This window comes from Lycorma delicatula, chromosome 5 (genome assembly GCF_047948215.1).
Source record: "Lycorma delicatula isolate Av1 chromosome 5, ASM4794821v1, whole genome shotgun sequence".
Lineage (NCBI taxonomy): Eukaryota > Metazoa > Arthropoda > Insecta > Hemiptera > Fulgoridae > Lycorma > Lycorma delicatula.
The window spans coordinates 99,235,085-99,258,186 of NC_134459.1; the positions used below are offsets into that span (position 1 = coordinate 99,235,085).

General features: G+C 28.6%; 1 protein-coding gene across 3 annotated transcripts in view; it reads left to right on the forward strand.

The window, feature by feature from the left end:
* The window catches only part of LOC142325243 (E3 ubiquitin-protein ligase KCMF1-like), a 61,648-nt gene extending 47,097 nt beyond the window's left edge, over positions 1 to 14,551 (forward strand). For all 3 annotated transcript variants that reach the window (XM_075366736.1, XM_075366734.1, XM_075366735.1), the window contains exons 7-8: positions 6,039 to 6,211; positions 11,590 to 14,551. In XM_075366736.1, the coding sequence (XP_075222851.1) occupies positions 6,039 to 6,211; positions 11,590 to 12,049 (633 nt within the window). In that variant the 3' untranslated portion in view covers positions 12,050 to 14,551. The remainder of the gene's footprint in view (positions 1 to 6,038; positions 6,212 to 11,589) is intronic.
* The last annotated feature ends 8,551 nt before the right edge of the window (positions 14,552 to 23,102 follow it).

Consider the following 23,102-nt stretch of genomic DNA (forward strand, 5'->3'; position numbering starts at 1 on the left):
GGGATTGTACTAGTATGTTTAACTGTAAACTTAAATTTATAATCAAACTGTGCTTATACCACACATCCCAATGTATAGATCTAGATTTCAGAACAAAGAATTTAATTTAAAAAATCCCTTTCAGCACCTCAGAAGGCGGATTTCACCGGTCCTGAGTAGGGAGGAAAAGATTTCCACCTTAAAGTTAAGAAAAACTTCAAATTTAATCAATACAGCCATGGTTGCATGTGAAAAAAAGTTTCACCTGTTTAGAATTCGACAACTCCAATCTTAACAATTCCAGCAACATTTTGGTGTCATCCCTTGCCATAAGGGTTGGTCATATCAAAAAAATTATCAGACAAAAGTTTTAGATAACGTTTAGAGGACTAATGACCACAGATTCCATACTGTGCTTATTAAGGGAGATATGTTTTTTTTTTGTCTTCGAAACCCCACTTTTTCTACCCCATGGGCCAATGGCTGGTGATATCAAAAAACTTTACTTAGATAAGTTTTAGGCCCTTATCCAAAGAATAGTAGGAACTTTAAATGAATTCAATATTTTACTTAATAAGTTATAGCGATTTTTTTTTCTTTTTCTTCAAAAAAGCGCCCTCATTTCTATGGTCTGATTTTGCCCATTATGAACTCGACCAAGATTTTGGGTCATTATATTTTTTGTATCAGTTTGACAGTGATTGTCGCAAAATTACGACGGTTATCTTGTCCACAAGAAAATGAAATAGATATATAAACTTTTGAACTGACAATGGTTTTGGGGTCTGGGGGATGGTGAAATGCGAAGATATGTCAAAATTTTTCCAAAATTGAATCATGGTACCCATTATAATAGGTAGCTTTTTTGATATCTACCTAAAACAGGTAAACCTATATGTTAGAACTTGTGTAATTTTGTAGGTTAATTTACCAAAAAAAAAGGAATAAATTAATTATTAATTTACATAATATTCTTATGTATCAATAGAGTAATTTATTAATAAATTACAGCTAAACACAGTTTAGCTGTATTTCTGCATAGTTGTCATTTTAAACCAAATAATTTTTTCCATTCATTTATTTATTATAAGGTTTTTCTGAATACTGAGGATTTCCTTTTTCACTTTTACAGGTGAGTAGCATAAAACAATAGTGGTAGATGTCAGTTGATTTTATGTACCCGTTTTGTGTTATATTGTTCCCTTTTTCAGATCAAAATGCACTTTGCTTAATCACACAAATTGTTTGTACAAAGACTATTTATTTAAATAATGTCTTTTCAATAATGATTTTCTGTCAACCACGTACAGGTTTTTCACTAACACTCAATTAAATTCCTCTTCAGTATTATGTGCACTTGTATTTCTGCAAAATTTCTAATTCTTAAACTTTAAATCATATTTCAAACATTTTATGCATGCATGAAAAAATGCTCCCAAAAAATCTTTTTCATATTATCTTATACTTACAATATTTCATTGCAAATTCAATCTTCTATCTCAAGACAAACTATTCAATGTGTGGTCAGATATTATTTTTTATCATTGTAATATTTTTAATATATTTTGTTAAGTTTAATGTGTTTATAAATTGCATATTGTATGACTGTTGATTATGGATTCTTTACACTATTTGTTATATAATTCTTGTAGCGTTTGAAATTTGCATCTGTGTATGTATCCTCAATAATCTGTTTGAACATAAAAAATCACTTTTTTAGTAAGAAATTACTACAGTAATCAACATCTGTCAGTTTATTGACATTTGGAATCTGTTAATAAAACTCTTAAAACTGCTAATTAATTTTAATAAAGAAAGTTGATACAGTTTTACAGTTGTAACAAGTTGTCTTCCACTAAACTCTTTATTGTAATATAATGTGTCGGGAACTATATATATCATCATCGTACTACTACGATGATGTATACTACTAAGAATAGTACTGGTCAACATCATACTTTCATTAGAAAAACAAGCTTCATTAGTTTTAACAATTAGGCCCACCCACACAATTTTTAACAAATTGTTATTGTTCTCTTAAATAATTTTTGTTGTATATATGATTAACCCACAAATAAATGAATATAATCACTTTATTAAGAGGCATTAAACTATCTTCAAGTTATATACCTTTATTTATAACTGTTTCAGTTTGACATGATGCTTTATTACAACAGCCACCGCATTTAACATCATTACATGTCCACAAACTAATGTAGACTCAACATTTGTTTGCATATCACCCTGTTGTAAATTCTGAAGAACATTCTCTGGAATATTCGCAACTAAACAACAACTAACCACAAAACAATATAAGAATAATTCAAAGTACCAGAAATAGGATGAAAAAAAATGACAATATATAGATCTTCCCAGTTAACAGGAAATAATTTCAGTTGATAAGTTTTTTAATCAAAATTAATGATTTGTTATTTTAATTAAACAACAGGTTAACCAGGGAAATTACAGTTTTAAAATAGAATGCACACAATTACAAAAGAGGTTAAGAGTTGCTGCTATCTCTGAATAGTGTTCAGTGCCATTTACTTAAAAGTTTTGTTTTTAGTTTCATTATGGAACAGTGGACAGATGCAAAGCATGTGTTTGTTGTTAGTTTTATAAAAATAACAATTGCAAAGCTACTAAGCAGGTATGTTTGTGCACTTCAATCTTTGGCATTTTGATTGTATGTCTAAGCTCATGCAATTATATAATGGTTCAGAAACTTACAAGCAACAGGATCTGCTTAAAAAAGCAGAACGCATGAAGTGGAAGAAGAAGAGTTTATACACCAGAAAACATTAATGCAGTTTGTACAGGAATCTCAAGGCATCCTATTAATATCGTGCAGTAGCACTAAACCTTTTTGCGATGTTTATTAACGAACCATGAGATATATCTTGTGTAGAACTATGGGAGATTTGTGTGTTGATATGAAGAGTATTTGCACCAAAATGGAAAACATTACAGACTTCATTTTTAAAACTTAAAATGCACAGTTGTACTAGGTAGATTTGTATTTTAGAAAATAAACATTACTTTATTAAATAAAATGCACAGTTGTACTAGGTAGATTTGTATTTTAGAAAATAAATATTACTTTATTAAATAGTGATGTTTAAATTGTCATCCATTTCCTTGATTATCTTGTATATAAATTATTTTATATAGATATATTGAAGATCATTTTATTAAAACAATAAATGAAATTTATATATTTAATGAATTTTTATTAGTGAAACAAACAGATAAAATTGAAAAACAAACTTACAACCATATAAACATGTTTGCAATTTAATTTGAAAAGATTATAGAATATCAATCATTTTTATACTTTTTTCAGTTTCTTGGAAGAAATTATAAAAATATGTAAAATTATTGTTTTTTATTGTTATTCAAATTTTTTCCTTCCATTTTATAACCAAAATATGTGAAAAAAATAGATATTTACAAAAATTGACTCTGTATCAGATGGTTGGTTAACAAAATAAATTTTCATTAATTTTTCTTTTGCTGCCTTATCTCTTATGCGAGTACATTTGTAGTGCACTGAGACTACTACTCTTCAAAATATAAAATCACAAAATATAAAATGACAATTAAAATATTTTATAGTTATTTAAAAACGATAAAAACTAATAAGCTAGCACATTCTCTTGATTATTGTTTAAAAAATTGATTATCGTTTCCAGGTTTTGCTACTCACATGTCTATTACCAGTTTTAAAAATTATATTTATAAAAAATCATTAAATATTACCAAGATTTATTTTATTAATATAAATAAGAAGTTTTAAGACTAATTATATTAATAGCAGAATCAGACAACCATACAGTCGGTTTTAATAAAACATGACTTTTTTCAAAACTTTATATATACCATGAATTTTGTGAATTGTTTTTTAAGAATTTATGTATTGCAAAGGTGGTTATGTAACTAAAAAGCCATATTTCTGCAAAAATAAAATGAGTAAGATTGCATATATATATTAAAACAGATAATCGGTATCTAGAATCTATTTTATTAAAATATTTATAGGTTGTAACAATGTAAATGAATTGCTTGTCATGTAAGATGTACAATTTATAGGATATAATATATGCATGACACAGATTTTCTAAGTAATTTAATTTTAGCTATTTAAATACAAAAAGCTGTTTTGCTACAGGTGAGATGTAAAATGTAACTAATAAGGATAGCATAATAGAATTTATTGATGCCCTTTTGCTGAGTAGTAGGAGGTGGTTTCCTACTTTAAATCAAAAATGGCAACTCCTAATTCAGTCATATTTCTAGTAAACGCCATTTAAAAATTTTCAAGTAGCTTATTTACATACCTTAATACATAAAAATTCTAATGCTGATGAAAAAAAATCATCTGCGCTACTGTATGTGTAAAAAAAATAATAAAAGTAATTTTACAAAGACTCAGCTGCTACACTGCTGTAATTGTAGATGTATAAATAAGATACTTGAAAATCTTTAAATGGAGTTTACTTGGAAATGGGACCAATGTAGAAGCCGTCATTCTAGATTTCAAGTAGGGACTCCTCTCCTGCCACCCTGCAACAGCGCATCGACAAGGGCCCTTATAAGAAATAGCATTGTTTTTGTTTCACATATAAACCATGTACACTAAGACAAGCTGCCTCACCTAAAAGACTGTTTCAAGACCGTTTTCCATGTACTGGTTACCTGTCTTTAAACCCCAAAGAAATCAAGATATCTTTACATGGGATCCATAGCACATTACCGATCGTTGATTTTGCATTCTTCAGTATGATATTAGAGAAAAGTAATATGAAAAAAATCAGTGGTTGATACAGTTATAAAATGAAGAAATTGTAGAATTAGTTAAATTGCCCATAGTAAAGTGTCTAGTAAAATTTTATTTCAGTAAACCCCTTGACCAATTAAAAATAAATAACCAACTTATAAAAACCTACTTAATTTAAAAAGAAAATAAGTAAGTGATGAGTCTTAAGAAATCTATTACGGTCTAAATAAACTTGTAAATACATGATGTTATTGTCTCCCTTCCCTTGATCAAAATTTGCTCCTTCCCTCCAACTGAATCTGTTGCATTACAACATTGCTCTAAACATTTCACTTTCAGTTATTTTTATTTCACATATATTTCTTAGTGTAAACTCTACGGGGACTTGATTATTCATTTTTTTATGTTGCCCTTCTAAGTGAATCCTTTTACAATTCTATCTCAAAATTTTAATGAATTCTATTTAACTTTTATTTTTTAATCAATAGTGTATTGTTATTTTTTTCTTACTTTATAATTTGTAAGTATTAAATTTCATCAGTACATCAGCTATGAAATTAGAATAGCATTTATATATATAAAATGAATTTGTAATTTGGCATCGTAGCAGTATTATAATAATAACAGTAATAAAAATTACCCTTACTGCTTTAAAAAAAAGCTCACATACATATGCACATACACACACACACACACAAGCACATTCATTTTAAGTGTTTTTAAGGCACATTCATTGTAACAATCTATTTTTTTTAAATCTATTTAGAAGAAAAACATACAATGTTGAAACTAGAGAATTTGGTTACAAGTAAATTACTAACATTGTGACTATGCAATAATGGCTTAGTGTGCTATCACTCCCCGTCTCCCCGTAACCAGTTATCTTTTTATAATAGGGGTCTACTGTGCAAAACAGATAACTAGTTCAAAAATAATCTATTATTTAATAGAGCGTTCATCTTTTAGTGATAGTTCTTATTCTAAAATTCATCCTAGAACCCCTTTTCATTTCAAACTAATCAGTCCATCCAACTTTTCTACCTTCTATAAAAAAAAATGTTAAAAGCCTTTACTTTACATTTACATATGTATTTATTTTCCATAAAGCAAAAATTTTATATTAACTATTGTAAGAAATTTAAAAAATGTTCTGACAGCAACATTTACTTACAATTACAACTACAGGTTGAGTAATGTAATTTATTACATCATAAATGATGTAACAAAATATTCTGTGCTTCATGTATTTTTTCTATGTTAAAATTTGACCATTATGTTTCAGGCTGCCCGGCAACAGTTAGAAAGACTGCCGAGGCGTCAAACACAGACTGCAACAGGAGGTGGAAGTGCCAGTACTAGCGGTTCAGCGACTGCTGTGCCACTACATTCTAATGCAACTGCTGAAATAACAACTACACCAGCTCCAAATCATTCATCACAGCTTATGCTTTCTAGGTTAGTGTTTTTGTCTTTCTTTTGTATGGAAAACTTACAATACAGTGAAATCTCCTTATTCACGATTCCATTATTCGCACTGCAATATTTTGCATTATGTAGTGACATTAAAAAATAAAAAGATTTAAGGGTGCAGGTAGAGTATGAATGTGAAAAGGTAGAAGATATGATCCCTGTAAAATTGTTAAATGTCAAAACACTTACCAAAGGCATTAAACTATCCCATGACCTTATCCAGTTTTTTATAGATGCTCGTCCCTCTTTGAATAAAAGCTTAATCTTTAAGCGCAAAATTGAAGTGCTCATGCAAGAATACACACATTTAAAAACAAGATCAAGACAAGGGAAATATACAATTTTGTTTAGATGCATCCCAAATACTGTAGGTTAATTTTTTTAAATTTCCTTTATAGTAATTTTAGTTTTAGTGTATATAGTACTGTAGTGCTTTTTTCTTGATTTTTTAAGGCGATTACAGAGTACGATTTCAACATGTAATAATACCGTTTTCTAATACAGTACATACTGCATGTTCTGCAGTGAGTTTTTAAATCAAACAGTTTAGTAAGTGCTTATGAGTAAATTAGGAAATATACTGTATTTTGTTAAATATTCTTGTGTAGTGTTACCTATGTACTGTACTAAACCAGTGCATATAATTAATGTTGACATCTGTATTTCATCAGTAACATTTCCCTAAGTAAGTACACATGATCATTTTTCACAAAACTGACCATTCTTCCTTAAATGAGTACTAGTTCCATTCTATATTCATGGCATTTTTACGATCTCTAACCCCACGTGAATAAGGAGATTTAACTGTAGTCTATTTTAAATCAATTTCTCAGAGGGGAATCCTTCTTCCATTTGGCAGTAATTTACAAACTTTACTGGTAAGATTTTGACACTATTCTTTCTACTTTTTTAAACCAGTCGTATTATTCAATAACTTTCAAAAAACATTTTTCCTTATTCCATTTTCACTTTTCATTTTTCCTTATATCTATTGCAGTGTACTTATCTACCCTTCCAGCAAAGATCAAAGATGGTTTAAAAAAATTTCTGTTTCTCATTTTACTAGGTTTCACTTCTTTATAGTAAAATAGGTTTTATAAGATTGAGCTCTTATTTATTTCCTTGTTTTGTTTCTGAAAGCTCTTATTTATATATATATTGACTTGCTTTAAACTTTTTCACTGTATGTTATCTTTTAGCTCTAAAATCCTTGCTGCTTGGGTAACAAATGTTCCTTAAAACCTCCAGTTTTTAGAGTCTTTTTATGATATAAAGAGTACTCACCTTTGGAAGAAATATATTTAATTCATATTTCTGAATGTAGAGAAGCAACTTAATTTTTTTTCATTACTAGTTATTATACCAGCTATTGTCACAATGAGGCATGTAAACCACCTAGGAACAAAGTAGCTTTCTCCAAGGAATTATATTATTGCGAGTAGTTTCTGTTATGAACAGAGCAAAGGTGTCAGTTCTTGGGCTGGCTGTCACTACATTGTTGGGACTTGGATGCTGATGATATACAAAAATATATTTAGTCAGACTAAAAGGCAGTATGAAATACCACTTGCTTTCTTGCTTTCTTTAATAGGCTTGACTTTGGAATTTATTTTTTTTAGTTGTTAAATTATCTTTTAGTGATATTTCTCTTATATTAGGTTACTTACAATTATTTTATGGTAGTTAAAGAAAAATTCAGCTAGCTGAAAAAAAGTAGAGATTTATTAGTTATTTTAACTAACCAAGAGAGTCATGAGTATCAAAAACAATAATAGAATATGAAAAAATAAATTGTAAACAAAATTATTTTAATGTTTTCGTATCATGGTACCATCTCCATCCCTTTCACCATAAAATATTTTTTTAAATAATTAAGTATAATATATTATTAAAATAATCATTTTAATTCTCTTTTATTACAGTAGTTATTTCTTAGTAATAAAACAGAATAATTGTTGTGTTTATTAAATAATTGATTAATATAGGTTTAATGTAATTTAAACTTGCAGTCAATCTGGTCACATGGTCTTCAGTAGTATTACTAAAAATTTTTTTTAAATATTTAAAAGGATTTTTTGAGCCAGAATCTTTTTTATACTCTGTGAAATTATTGCTTTTATTGTATTAATAACAAATAGATTGTTTAGTGATGGCAACAAGCATCTTCCTAGTCAACTATATGTAAACCTGAAACATATACACATTAACAGTAAATTTAAAACTATTCTGTTAAGTCTTATAGTAAATTATTGGACAGTTAATAAATTATACAAATCACTCTACTGTTTTCATCTGGCAATAAGTTAAGTATATTTATGACTCATGTTTTGCAGTAATTTTACTGATTTAGAATTAAAATTGTATTTATATCTATTACATCTACCATCATTCATCCAACTATGGCAGAAGTAAAAAAATGCATGCATCATAATGAGGAACCTCAAAAAATGTAACATGAAAAACTTTACCTTACCTCTCAGGCCATCAACTCTACCTATCAGGGTTTATTCAAGTGTATGCTTCAAATTCTCGAAATTTTAGAATAGCACCTTATATGAATAAAAACAACTGCTTTTTAAGGTTCTGTAATTTCTAAACTGTCATCAGAAATTATAATCTTTACTATGAAACACCATTAGTAGTCTTTAATTTTTTATTCTTGATACAAGCGACAAAAAATAATGAAAATATTAAAAAAATTTAGTTATTCTTTTATATCGTTATTGCCCTCTTCAAAGTATAATGGTATGAAGTATATTGGTCTCCCAAAGATACAACACACTTATTTCAATGTCTCTTCAATCCTCAAAACATTTGTGGAAAACATTTTTGGAGATGGCTTTAAATTTACTTAGAAATATTTTTCTTTGTTTCATCTGTTACAAATGATTGTGATAGCGTGATTTTTTGGTCTTTGATTTTTAGGAAGCTCCTATTAAGATGAGTAGACCTTCATTTAACTGTGTATTTGCGTTTCATCATCTGTTATGACACATTTGAGTAATTCTGAAGTTATCAGCAAAGTGAGCTAACAGTTGTTCTGCAATGTTCCTTTTGTTGAAAATTCAAGAGTTTTGTTAATTTTTCTGCTATTTGCTTCTTCTCTAATATCTGTCAAAATTCTTTCACACAAACCGTAAGAAATTCCCACATCTTCTGCACTTAACTCAACAACTATTGATCACAATGTCTTTTGTTTTGACATTTTTGTTGATGTTGATATATTAGGATGGCCAACTATTTGCTCTTCTTCAGAGCTTTCTTGAAACCATTTGTACTAAACCCTTGGTGACAACATAACATCCTCTCAAAAGGCTTCTGTAACATCTTCACCACTTCACTGCACTTTATTATGTTTTTTAATGCAAATCCTTTGTTTTGTAATTTTTAAACAAAATAAATCACATTTCCATGTCTATTATTCAGCTGCCAAATTTTCACTGCACATTAATATGGCTGAAAATATTGATTCGCATTATAGACATAGCTGTCGTCACTTGAGAAAAAGACAAACTAATTTGAAAAGCCATAGCCCAGAATTAAAAAAGTTTTTATCACAACTCATTGGTACTTACACTGCACTTAGTGCCATAACCATAATTGTTAACAAGCAATCTGCTGTGACATTCACTTCCAGAAACAACAAGTCATCTTAAAGAATAACCAGCATCCATTCCATGCCAGCACTTATTAGGAAATAAGTAAATTGGTTTCCTTCATTATTAATCTGAATTTCAATGCCTTCTTTACTAACCTAATCTGTGTTAGTGTGTCAGAGGCTTAACTCTCACGGACATGCAGGCAATACTCAGCTGAACAAGTAACACTTGAAATCAGGTGGTAAGAAAAATTAATTTCCTTAACTAGAACAGAAATTCTGATTTTAATAAAACAAAATCTATCTTTTGCAACAGTGGGGTTGGTCTTGTTTTGTCAGCATAATGACTGATGCCTTCTTTCTCCCATGGTAAGCTACAAATCTGTCTACAATAATTTAACAACACAAAAAATTGAATGAACTTTTTAAGCTGTTTAGTTTTTATGTATGCATCTTTATTATCTTTTATGTAGATATAATTACATAATCTGTTATATTTCTGTAAAAATTAACTTGTTCCACTTTTTCTTATAGTTGGATCATCTAGTCAAGAAACTGTTCATAGTTGAACTGTATACTCTCCCACAAACACACACACATGCACACACACTACATTAATCTGGGGATGGTCAAGGGTTTTTCTTAAGGAAGCTTAAACATTTTCTCACATGGTTGTTTAAAATCTGGGGAAAGTAATTTTTGTCATAGTTATATTTTAAGCAGTCACAAAATTGTTGATCGGCAATGTGCTGTTCTCATCCTGGCTAAAATTGCCTTGATCTGCAAGAAGATTTGGAAGGCACAGAGTAATCCCTGTTTAGGACTTCAAGCTATTCCTTAGACTAGATTGTTTATATCTCTTGTGGTTCTGTCATGGGTAGATCATCCTTTTTTCCTGTTTAGCCTCTGGGAGTCACCGTCAGGTATTACTTCAGAGAATGAATGAGGATGATATGTATGAGTGTAAGTGTAGTCTTGTACAGTTTCAAGTTGACCATTTCTGAGATGTGTGGTTAATTGAAACCCAAGCACCAAAGAACACTAGTATCCACAATCTAGTATTCAAATCCGTATAAAAGTAACTGCCTTTACTAGGATTTGAATGTTGGAACTCTCGACTTCAAAATCAGTTGATTTGCGATGATGCGTTCACCAGTTGACCAACCTGGTGGGTTGGGAACCTCTTTTCCTATCCTTGATCCCGTCTCGGTATATACATTTGGTTCTACGGCTGTCGATCAAATCCCAATACTGAGACCAGTTAGGATACTGAAACCTGTAAGCTTCTTATGTATTTTGGCAAGAAGCAGCTGCCTGTTAACCTATATAAGAACCTATTTCCTGCGTGGTCACTACTCGAGATCCTAATGACTAGTATCAATTGAAAGTAGTCAGCCTTCCAGCTCCTCCAAAAATGCATACACAAGATAGGTTTTTAACAATAATTTGATCAGTTTATAGAAAACAGAAATGTTTATCTGATAATTTTACATATAAAGTTATGCGGCACGTCAAATTTCTCATATTTGACAAATTCTACCAACAGGGGATTTCATCTTTTTTTTTTTTGTTTAAGAAAAAATTATGTACTTGAAGTTCAACATTTTAATTAAGAGTTAGTTCCCATTAATTTGAATTTTGATTATTATCTCTATATTACATAAAGTCAAATGTGATTTTTTTTTTTTACTGAAGTATTTAAGTTTTAGAAATATTCTCTTTAACTATATATTTTATTAATTTTTCACTGTTTTTTCTTTGATAGATTTATGGAAACAAATATGACAGATGCAGAACTTCAGTGGGCAGAACAGGAGCGTGCTGACCGTAGCTTATTTGTACAAGAATTGGTGCTTACAACTCTATGTGAGGAACCTGTTAAGAAAGATAAAGATACTGGAGTAAAAAGTAGTGGATCACAGCAAGTAGCAGGAGCTGGGGCGCCTCAGCGACCAGGTGTAGCATCAGAATTGTCAGTAAGAAGACCAGTGGGTGCCCCTAGTGCAGGATCCCGAGGCGCAAGTGCAACAGGTGCCACAGGTCGTCCCCAACAATGGGGAGTGACTCCCCCATCGACAAAACCCTTATCTCGTACTCCTTCACACCCTACCACTGGAACCGGCACTATCCGTGAAGTTGTACCACCGACTCCTCCCTATTCCGGCACGACTCGCCGAAAACCTGTCCGCCCTGTTCAATCTTCTGAACCCCCTCCTTCACACTAACACCGGCCATGACCCTGTATTCTAGTCCTCGCTGTCGTCGGGTCTGGAGGATTAGCTCTGTAATTTAGCAACTAACCTTTTATGTAAAATAAATAAAACGGTTTATATCCTTAATTCGATCGAATGATTTTGTGATTTTTTGATTAAAAGGAGATGAAAAATAATAATTATTACCGATAATTGATTTATGATTTAAAGCCTACGTTGAGTGTTGTCAGCTGTGTATAGTCAGCTTGATGGAGCGATGGTGTGTGCATGTGTGTGCGTACATGTGTGGGTGCAGTTCCGAGCTTTATCCCGAGTGTGACCGGCTATTAACAAACTGCATTAACGCTGTATATCAGTTATATTTATATATACAGTATATATACATATATTAATGCCTTATTTTACACTTGCCATCATGAACTTATGACTAAATCAAGTGTAACTCTGGGTTTCAGGCTACCAGTGATTATCCAATCTTATTATTATATTATTATTATTATTATTATTACTATTATTATACTATTATAATTATTATTATTGTTAATATGTGTATACATTTTCCAAATAAAATTGAAGTCTAAAGTTGATAAAAAAAGTTGATGATGTGATAAAAGTTTTTGTTATTATCCTTGTGTGATAAGCACAAAATATTCTGATTTTGTCTAACTATATTAAAGGATTGTTGTTTTAATGAAGAATAACTCGTTTAATTACGGAGTCAGTGGCACCAGCTTGTATCATTTTTTTCTTTAAATTTATTATTATCTTATTTATAATATATATTTATATATAATTAGTTTTTATTAGAACTAATAATGTATTTATTTGAATAATAAATGAAGTAAATTATTATTGTGTTTAAAGAGCTGTCATTTATATTTGAAAAGGTTTTTACTATAGTATACTTTTGCAGTACAAAAAGGGTGAGATTATTCAAAATTTATAAATTTTTGTAGTAATGCCCTGTTTGTTTGTGTGATATGTGTTAAGACATTATTTGCGTTGTTTTTTTTTTGTTTTTTTAATTTTATTTTATTTTTTTTAATGAAAAGTTATTTTTGCTTATTTAAAAGTAATAAAGATAAAAGAATAATTATGTTATTAAATAAGAGCCCATAATATTTATATTTTAAAATATGTACCTATAAATATTAGTGAATTCTGCAGATGCAAAAATATTTTTTTATCATTAAAAAAAAAGAATTGATTCATAGCAAATGAACATTTAATCATGGCAACTTACACATTTATTAGTTGCTAGCACAGTGCTGTTGTTTGTTGTATATAAAGATTTTATTTAATTTAAAATTTGATGTGTTTTAGATCAAATTAATTTTTTAGTGTAATAATAAAACCATATGCCGTTGATGCTGTAGTATCAGTTATCAAAATAATATAATTTTATCATTTTAATTATTCTGAACTAAATTAAATATTTTTTTTAAATTTTATTTTATTTTTTCTATATTTATTAGTAATTTAACATTCTCATGGTCAAAATAAAAATACAGGAAACCTGAATTTTGTCAATTTATTATTTATGTATTGTATTATGATACGTGGCTGGAAGGTTTTAAATAATGTTTTATTTGAACTGACAATATTTTTTTCAAACAGGCTTAAAGTTTACATAAAAAGTCTGTAAATAACATGAACAGAATGATAAATAGACATAATCAAAAGTATTAAAATGTCGTTAATAAGTTCATCAATTTACAGTTTCCTTCTGTTTAATAAAATTAATTGCATAATAACAAATATAATCATGGCCACACTTAATTTATACAAAATGTAAGCAAACAACCCACTTTATCAAAAGATTAATTTCACTATTTAATAGTGAGTTTAATAAACATTATGTATAACATCCAGTGCCACAGTATGCTTCTAAAGATAATATTTTATTGCCAATTATTTCTAAAATGTAATGAAGATTGAAATACATTTTACATACGTAATAATTTTCTTAAGTTTTGAAAAGAAAAATATATTAGTAGCACGAGGGTGTTAATGTTTTCAAAATAAGTTTTTTTTGTTATGAACAACTTTATTTGTAAGTACACTTAATTTATCATAAAAAAAGTATATTTAAAAAGTATTTGGTTTTTATTTTTCTGTAATTTCTTAATTTTTTTAAATTTTATTATGTTATATAACAATAATAATAATAATAAATAAATTGTGCAAATATAAAAAATATACACAATTAGAATTTAAATTTAACAACACAAAGTAGTTTAAAATTAATTAAAATTTAGATTAGTTGTTTACATACATTACATGTATATTATTTATAAGTGTTCAGCCAATAATATTTTTCTACATCTTGCATAATCTTGTCCATTTATGACTATAATAAAATGAAATAATTAATGTTATTACTATCACGAAAACCTATTATGATTGATTTACATTTTATATATATATATGTTATATATTTATATAAAATTATAATTATAGACACAAGATGGTGCTTAAGACCAGTGCATAATAAACAAGTATTTTTACTCTTTATCAGTTGGTATTACTTATTACTATTTTGAAAAACATTTATTTAGTATAATTTAATTTCAATCATAATATCTGCGCAATATATTTAACATGAACTCCTTTGTTGTGTTGGCAAGAATTCTATGGGATGCCCTCAGGTGAGGGCATTTTATAAACATTTATTTCAGAGGTCATTAAACTAACTAATTATTTGAATTATTATATCTATGATTATTATGTGTTCCTTATCCCCTGGTTTTATTTTACGCATTCAATTTATAAGGTTAACAGTGTCTCAGAAATAGGGTGTTTTTATATTAACATTTTTGTTTGATTCTTTTCTTTGGGTGTTTTCATTTGAAGTTTTTTTTTTACATTAATATTCGTAGTTTATTTTATTATCAAAATAAATAAAAAATGTATGATAGTTGATTTCAAAACAGCCAACATGCATGATGAGGATAAGAGGTATATCTCCATTCCTCCTGGCAAGCTTCTTTTTCTTTTGTAAAAAATGTTATAACTGGAAGGATAAACTTTTAAAATAATGTGCTCTTTTTCATTGCTGTCTGTTTAAAATTCAAACTGATTGCTCTCGTTAATGTTACTTTTTATATTTTGAATGACAATACTGCAGACACAGCGTAATGTCTTAGTAATAGTTCCTGCAAGGGTTATCTAGAAAGTAACTGACATTTATTTATTAAAAATAAAAGCAACAATGCAGTTATAACATTTTTATTGTTTACAACTTTTATTTTCTCTTTTTTATGCTCTAAACAGCCAAATTGAGACACTTGTGATAGCATTACATACCTTTTGAATTGTAGTATAGAAAAATTCTTCTGCCTGCGATTTGAACCATCCTTCCACACTGGATTGCACCACATCATCATCATCATCATCATCATCATCATCCAAGTGCTGGAATGCAAGTCATTTCTTCTTGTTCAGGAAATGAAGGTAATTATAGGTGTCAAATCTGGACTGAATAAACTACTCTTCACACTACCATTGTTACAGCAAAATCAGAATCCACTTTGCAGTATGTAGATGGACTTTTTCGTGCAAGAAAACAATACCTGAGCTTTATATACCAGAATTTTACTTTTAATGGCCCTTTTTAAATTTATTTATGTATGACAATACACTTACAAATTGATTGTGTTGTCATATTCCATGAAATCACACCACACAGACTATTCTGCCCTGGAAGACAGTCCCCATGATTATCTTAGCAAAAAAGGATTTTGTGTCCTATATTTGTTTAGATTTAATTGTTGAGTGAATATGTCCCCAGTCTGAATAATTTTTTCCTTTACATTTACATGGAAACCCAAGTCTCATTCCACAATAACAATTATCAAATAAAGTGTATGTTCCCTTCTACTGTTGTATCTGTTAATCTGTTGTGGAAGAAGTTTAGGAACCCACTTGGCACAGAACATTACTGTGATCACTTCATGAGGACTTGAGCAAAAGATCTCAGAAGGCTGTAAAATGGTGAGTCATCAGTTATATTGATCACTTCTCATTGTAAACATTGCTTTATCTGTTTTTGTTCACATCACCCTCATTCAATAATTTCTATAAACTTATAATACAATGAAAGTGTAAAAAAAATTGTACAAATTCTTTACACGTTGGACCTGGCAAGATTTTCAGTCACAGCACACATTTTAAACAGTTGTTATTGAAGAAGTAACTTGAATACAACTCTTTCTAGCACATCTCATGCGCTATATCTATTGAAGTGAATGTTACTTTCTGGGTAGCCCTCATATTCCATATAGAAAGATGAAATCGTGCTTCTTTTTCATATCCATAAATAAATATTGTACATGTCATGGTACTTTTTGAAAGCTATTCAGAAACTAAACAGTTTTTGGTATAAAAAGTAATATCTAATAGTTTTTGTTTGAATGATGCAAGGTGAGGTTGTACAGTATACAATTTTGAATATGTAAAATAATTTAACAGTTCGACTAGATAAACTCAACATTTTTCGAGTATGTCAATGATGTTTGCCTTGTAATATGTGGGGTTAATGAGAAAATCTCATCTTTATATTTACAAAGGGGTTGAAAAACGTTTTACTGTACATGAAGGTTCCTGTAATATGAAAATCGGTAGTCAGATTTTTTTTGAGCAATTGTAAAAATATATTCATAAAATGCATTAAATTTCAAGTGAACCATACATAGTATTTGCATATTGCAGCATTATATGGTTAATTTATTAAAACCTAATTTTTTCAGTTATTTATTCACGTTTGAATAATCATAAGACTGTGTTGATTTTTTTCTTTGGAATTGTGAGGAGCATAAAAATATCCTAAGAAAATGTTTATAATTTCATATAACTAATATAAATTTTATTGTGAAGGACTTTAATACAACTAGTTAGTTTGCTCTAATGCCTTACCCACCTCATTTTAAATTTCTTTATCACAATTTTATGATATTCTGATAATAACATTACTTATATCTTCTATGCTAACAGCATATAGAATTTTATGGTCTAACTTGTTAACTTAATTTCTTCCTTTTTATAATCTTAATTTTTATTTATATATAAAAGTATCATTAGTGATAAACTGTAGTTAATTACTTAATTGCTGGCCATTTTTTTAAATTTACTATTTAATTATTAGTTGACATCCTGTTTTATTCCATATATCACTTGTACAATTGAATGACTTAATTTTTTTTTAAATATATATTTTTTTACGTTAGTTCATGCTCCATTAACTGTATCACTTTTTTTAAAGTAATTTTACTAATTTACAAATTTATCGTAGAATTTATTTATATAGTGTTTTATAGCGACCAATATAATGAGTTGTTTTTAACCCTATTCTCTACAATTCATCTTATCAATATAAATTGCCAACTATTTTAATACTCAGTTGACCTCATTGGTAAAATGAGTATTTTGTCTTTCACACAGAAGTTTCGGTTTAAGTCCTGATATTAGTTGTTTTTACATACTAAAGATTGCATGTACATATCCCAAACACAGCATCAGGGCTTTGTGGGACGATTAAGTTTCATTAGAAAAATAATTTAATTAATAAAATGTCATTTTCTAAGTTATTACAAATAGTACAATTGATTTATAATTTGATTCAGTATGTAAAAAATAACAGAAATACAACTCCACAGCCACTAGCCATTAAAAAATAATTTTATATTATTGAATAAATATACATCACATATATGTGATTTTGTATAATTTTTTTTTTTCTTTGCTCGATGAAAAAACTAAATTTTGAAGCATATGAAAAATATCATACCTGATCAGGGTCAAACTCAGGACCTCTGGATGAAAGGCTGAGACAGTATCATCCTGCCACAGACTTCAGTGTCTTTTTGATTACATAAAACTATACTATAAAGTGAAATAAAACTACCATGAAACATTTTAGATCTAGTTTTATGAGGAACAGGAACCTTAGTTTTACACATTAGATACTTCAGCTGCTGGGTTTTGGTTTTTTGTGCAATCCCTGAGTAGGAAAAAAATTCTTTGGACCATTTCACAGAAAGTGAGTTGTCACTCTGCTCCCTTGGGCCCCAAAAACTACTTTATAGAAAGTTCAAGTAGCATATGATGCCACAGATCGAAGTAGGTCATTTCTAATACAATCCTCATTACTCTCATACTAGGAAGAAAAGAGAAGGATTCACCTACAAAGAAACTGACTGGGATCAGAGTAGATCAGTGTTATAATATTGTAATAATTTTCTTTTAAATTTCACCAAGTTGAGAATAGACTATGTTAAAACAGTCATGATATTGGTGAGGATGACAAGTACCATTATTCAACTGATTATTGCAAGAAGGATAAAACTGTTTTTTTTTTGTATAAAAAACTGTAATGGTTCTGTACCTATTCATTTCTTCTGCAAACTGTTGCATAGCTGGTATCACTAGCTTTAATGTTCCATAAGCAATTATATAAAAACTTTAATTTTTATTGGTTTTTTTTTTTTAATTTTTTTCATGCTTTTAATATAAAAAATTATAGTGTTAGAACTAGCTCACTTATGTCTTTATACATGTAATAATAATAATTCCTCTAGCAAAGTAGGGTCTGTTTTAACTTTGTCATTTGGAAATTCATCTACTTGTCTTTATGAGATTTAATTTTAAAGTTCCCTGCTGTTAGGTGTAACAATGAATGTGTTTTTTAAAGTGGTGATATTTCATAGATAGACCTCTAACTTCTGTCTAGTCCTAATGGACTGAATCTGTGATCTACTACTTATATCACATAACCATTTCTACTATCTCTCAGAAGCTGCACATAAATACTTCACACTATTATGTTTTATTCTATATTAAGTTGTAGGACTACTAACACTAAAACAATTATGACTTTTTTAGTACTTATAGTCAGTACTATACTTTATTGGTTTTCCTATGGTCTAAAGTTATTTTTTATTAATTTCCTTTTAAACATATTTTACAAGAAAAAAAAATGGAAGGTACACAAAATAAATAATGAAGATGTAGTGAACATACCTAGCATATTTTACAAGTCGTGAGACATTGATGTTCTACAGCCCTGAAAACAGTACTATTTTATTATTAATAAATATTATTTTTGGTGTGGCCAAATGTTCCACAAACAACAATTCTGTTTTGTATTCATTTTAATCTTTACTTCATTAATTGAAATGCGAGTTTAATTTGTAAAATTCAGTACAAGGTAAGAGGTTACTGTTCACAAAATAATTTTTTTCTCATTGCAATCGACCTCCTTATACTGTAATACTGAAAGTTTGCTGTCATACTTAAGAAATATAGAAAAATCTCTGAAGGATTAATTTATATGGTCAAATTGCATTTTCTGCTTTATTTTACCCTACCTCCAGCTCGAGTCCCTTAAAATTGAGTCATTTTCTTTTATTAAGAACTTTTGAGTCCCCAAACAAAATTGTATAAACCATTTTCATTAGAATTCTAACATTATCCAGACACAATTAGCAAACGCATGTGTTTTATTTTTGAGTTTTGTTCTTTTATCTTTAATTATTAACTAACTTTCATTTTTTCTTAATGGAATTTTTTCATGTATATAACATTTTGAATTAATAAAATCAGTTTTCACAATAAGAAAATTCTTCTAAAGTCAATCAATGAATTATATTCTACATGGTTAAGTAACTACACGTTTTGATATAGTTACAAAAAATGTAACCGGCAATAGTTTTTAGACTCTTATCACATTTCTTATAAATTTGATTGTTATAACAAGTAAAATTGTTTAGTTCTACTTAAAGACTAAAAGCATTTTAGCCTTTCCCTTAAATAAGTAGTAACTCAAATTCCACTTCTAAAATTTGATCCTGCACTTCATTAAAAAGGAAGTCATTGTCTTATTAAAGTGTTGTCTAACTTCAGTCACTTTCAGTTGCTTATATTTAGTCTTCCTTTACGTAGTATAACTCATTGATTACCTCTTTGTCAGCCACATTTTCAGATGCCTCCAGTTGATTCCTTTTATTTTTTCTCTGTGGTTCAGCTTTCAAATACAATGAATAAGTTTATTAACAGTCCTTTTTGTTTCAATTTAGATGTACTAAAACTTTTATGTTTATTAAAGTGAGCTGGACAATATCCATATTAATAAATACAATTTCCATTAAATGGAAACATAATTGTTTAACTACATGAAAAGCAGTATCGCAAATATCTAGAAAAAAAATTTGACAGCCCTTAGAAAATTGCATAATAAGAAATTTTTTATGACTATTATGTCAAAAGTTAGTAAATTTTAGTTAGTAACTGACAGGAGCTTTGTAGTATTCTAGTTGAATGTTAATGTAAAAGAAAAAAATATTTTAAAGTGTATTATATTATGAAGTGTGTGCGTATATTTGTGTATGTATATATATATATATATATATATATATATATATACACATACAGATTTCTAATTCTGTCTTGGAAAATTTTACATCATTCCTTTAAGAAGAGATATAATCACATCTCTTGTTTGATGTTTATTTATAAATTACTTTTCTTTCTAAGTTTAGTGTTTAGCTGACTCATTATTGATTCATGCTTAACCAAAATAGATAACCTTAATTACCTTGTGTGTTTGTTTTTATTTTATTTTTTAATTTAAGATAATATTCATTGTTAAGTACGATGTATTTTTATTGTATATATACTATGGTAGAGTTGTGATAATTCTAAGCAAATGGGATCAAGTATACATCTGATAAATTGGAATATGAAAAATGTGGATGGTTGTTAAAAATATGTAACATTGTTGATTAAATTATAAGAAAAAAAACACTTTCTTTACAATTAGTTTTATTTATAAACTTATTTGGTTTTTATTTATTTTTTATTTTTATCCATGAACCAAATATATCTAAAAATCGTGTGGCTTTTTATCTTTATTTATACATTACATTAAGCAAGTCCATGTTTAAGATTTTGAGGAAAATCACTTACAGATTTAAATTTGGGGCTTTTGTAGTCAAAGTTCTATTTTAACTGTATTATCAAAGCTGCATTTTTAAATTCTTTTTTAACATTTTCATTTTATGTATTACAGTTTTGAAATGCATGTCTATTCATTTCTGATCTTTTCTTTTTTTAGTTCATTATCTTTCAATCATTATGTTCTCAGTGCTAATTGTTGCAGACATTCTAAACTTAATTCACAAAGTCCCTTTCCATGATATAACTCTGCCGATCTCAGTGGCAAAGTGGTTGCATCAACTTTTCAGCCAGAGGTCTCAGGTTTGAATCCCGACCAGGCATATTTCATATGCTTTCATTCTCATATTTCCCTGTACAAACTATGTTGTAAGCATCTGTGATGAACTAATTCATCGGTCAAACAAACAGATCACTATATGTCATCATCAGATGGTTGTGAAGCTGCTCACTCTACCAGAAGTTAAGTGTTAGCTGGACATGTGTTCAGTTTTATGTTTTGACTTGTGCTTATTTAGTTGAAGAAAGATTGTTACTGTTGTGTGCATAAGTGTACAGATGCAAACGAAAACTATGTTTTTTAAACAGTCCAATGTTTTAGTAAGGAAGTAATAACAGTGAAAGTAGGGGAAAAACAGCATTTTCCACCTGGGTAGTCTGTGATTTGAAATGATCAGGATATCCTTTAGTTGATTGAATAGCTCTGATGTTACTGAGGAATCCTGTTTACAATCTTTTTAAGTCAAGCAGGAAAAAGTCTTAAGAGCTAAGTGTAAACCCTTTAAATTGCTTTTTTTGATCAAGCTTTCCCACTTGGACATGTGTTTATATGGGAAATTTGTAAATCTCTTCTAAGGCATTTTCACAATGTTCAATCACCTAAACCAGTTTTCTTCCCTAGTGATTAGAATGCCATTTACCCAAATATAAATTTTAGAATGTGTAAAGAAGCTCCCTACTTTTATGAGGAAATCTCTGACACCCACCACATATAATAATGTGACAGCAGTATCTTAAAACACATCTGATAGGACCATGTTATATTCTACACATACTCAAAAAAAAAAATCTTAACACACTCAAAAAAAGTTGTTGTTTATATGTTTAAACAACAATATACTAAATGAGCAAAATTTTTGCATCTGTAAAACTATCAGCTGACAAGCTGATGGTTTCACAGAATAATACCAGCATCAGTTACTGAAGACACATACAATATTAATAGTAGTTAATTTTGTTATTAAATATGGTTTTTATTTAGCAAATATTTATAGTTATGAATGAAATTTAATTTAAAAATCATATGTTGCTAGTATTTTAAAGATATATGACATGAAGAATTTACACTTTTGTATAATATGTAAAAAAAAAAGAAATGCTTCATGTTTTGTTTTTTTTTATATTAAGCCGCTTAAAATATAAATTCAGTAGCATTAAATATGCATTTCTTTGTTAACTTATGAAATGGAGGCACTTGAATTAGGTATTACTTAATGACTGATAACTTGTTAATATTTCAAAATTACAATTAAGAAAATAATATTAAATATAAAAAAATCAATGAAGTCGTCAACTAAGAGTGGGGTGGTTTGTTTTGTTTTACATCCCATCATATTAACCAATAAATAGTTTACCTAGTAATGAATAAAAATGTAGTGATAATAAAGATTCTTTTTAACATAAATAGAAGAGGTTATTTTAAAGATAAAACCTTTAATACTATAAATTCAATAAGTTTACAATCAATTTTTACATTGAAAAAAAGTTTTATTTATAAATGAGACAAACTTAATTTAAAATTATGTTTGGTAATGTTATACATTTAAAAGCCATTTATAAACTTATTAATATAGTAACACTTCTACAACTTCATGAAAATAATATGCTTACACTAAAAATAGTAAAATTACTATCCATCCAAGTTTTACTTTACATCTTGTGTACGCTAACTAGTACAAACTTTTGTATTATACTTTTAAAATCAAGTTTATGAGGTTGCTAGTTTTAACTGTGATAAAAGTTTACTCAACTGACATCTGTTGAGACTAATCAATTTACAACTTTGCTACATTTTTCATGATTAATCATTATTCTTCATCAGAAATCAGCTCCTACC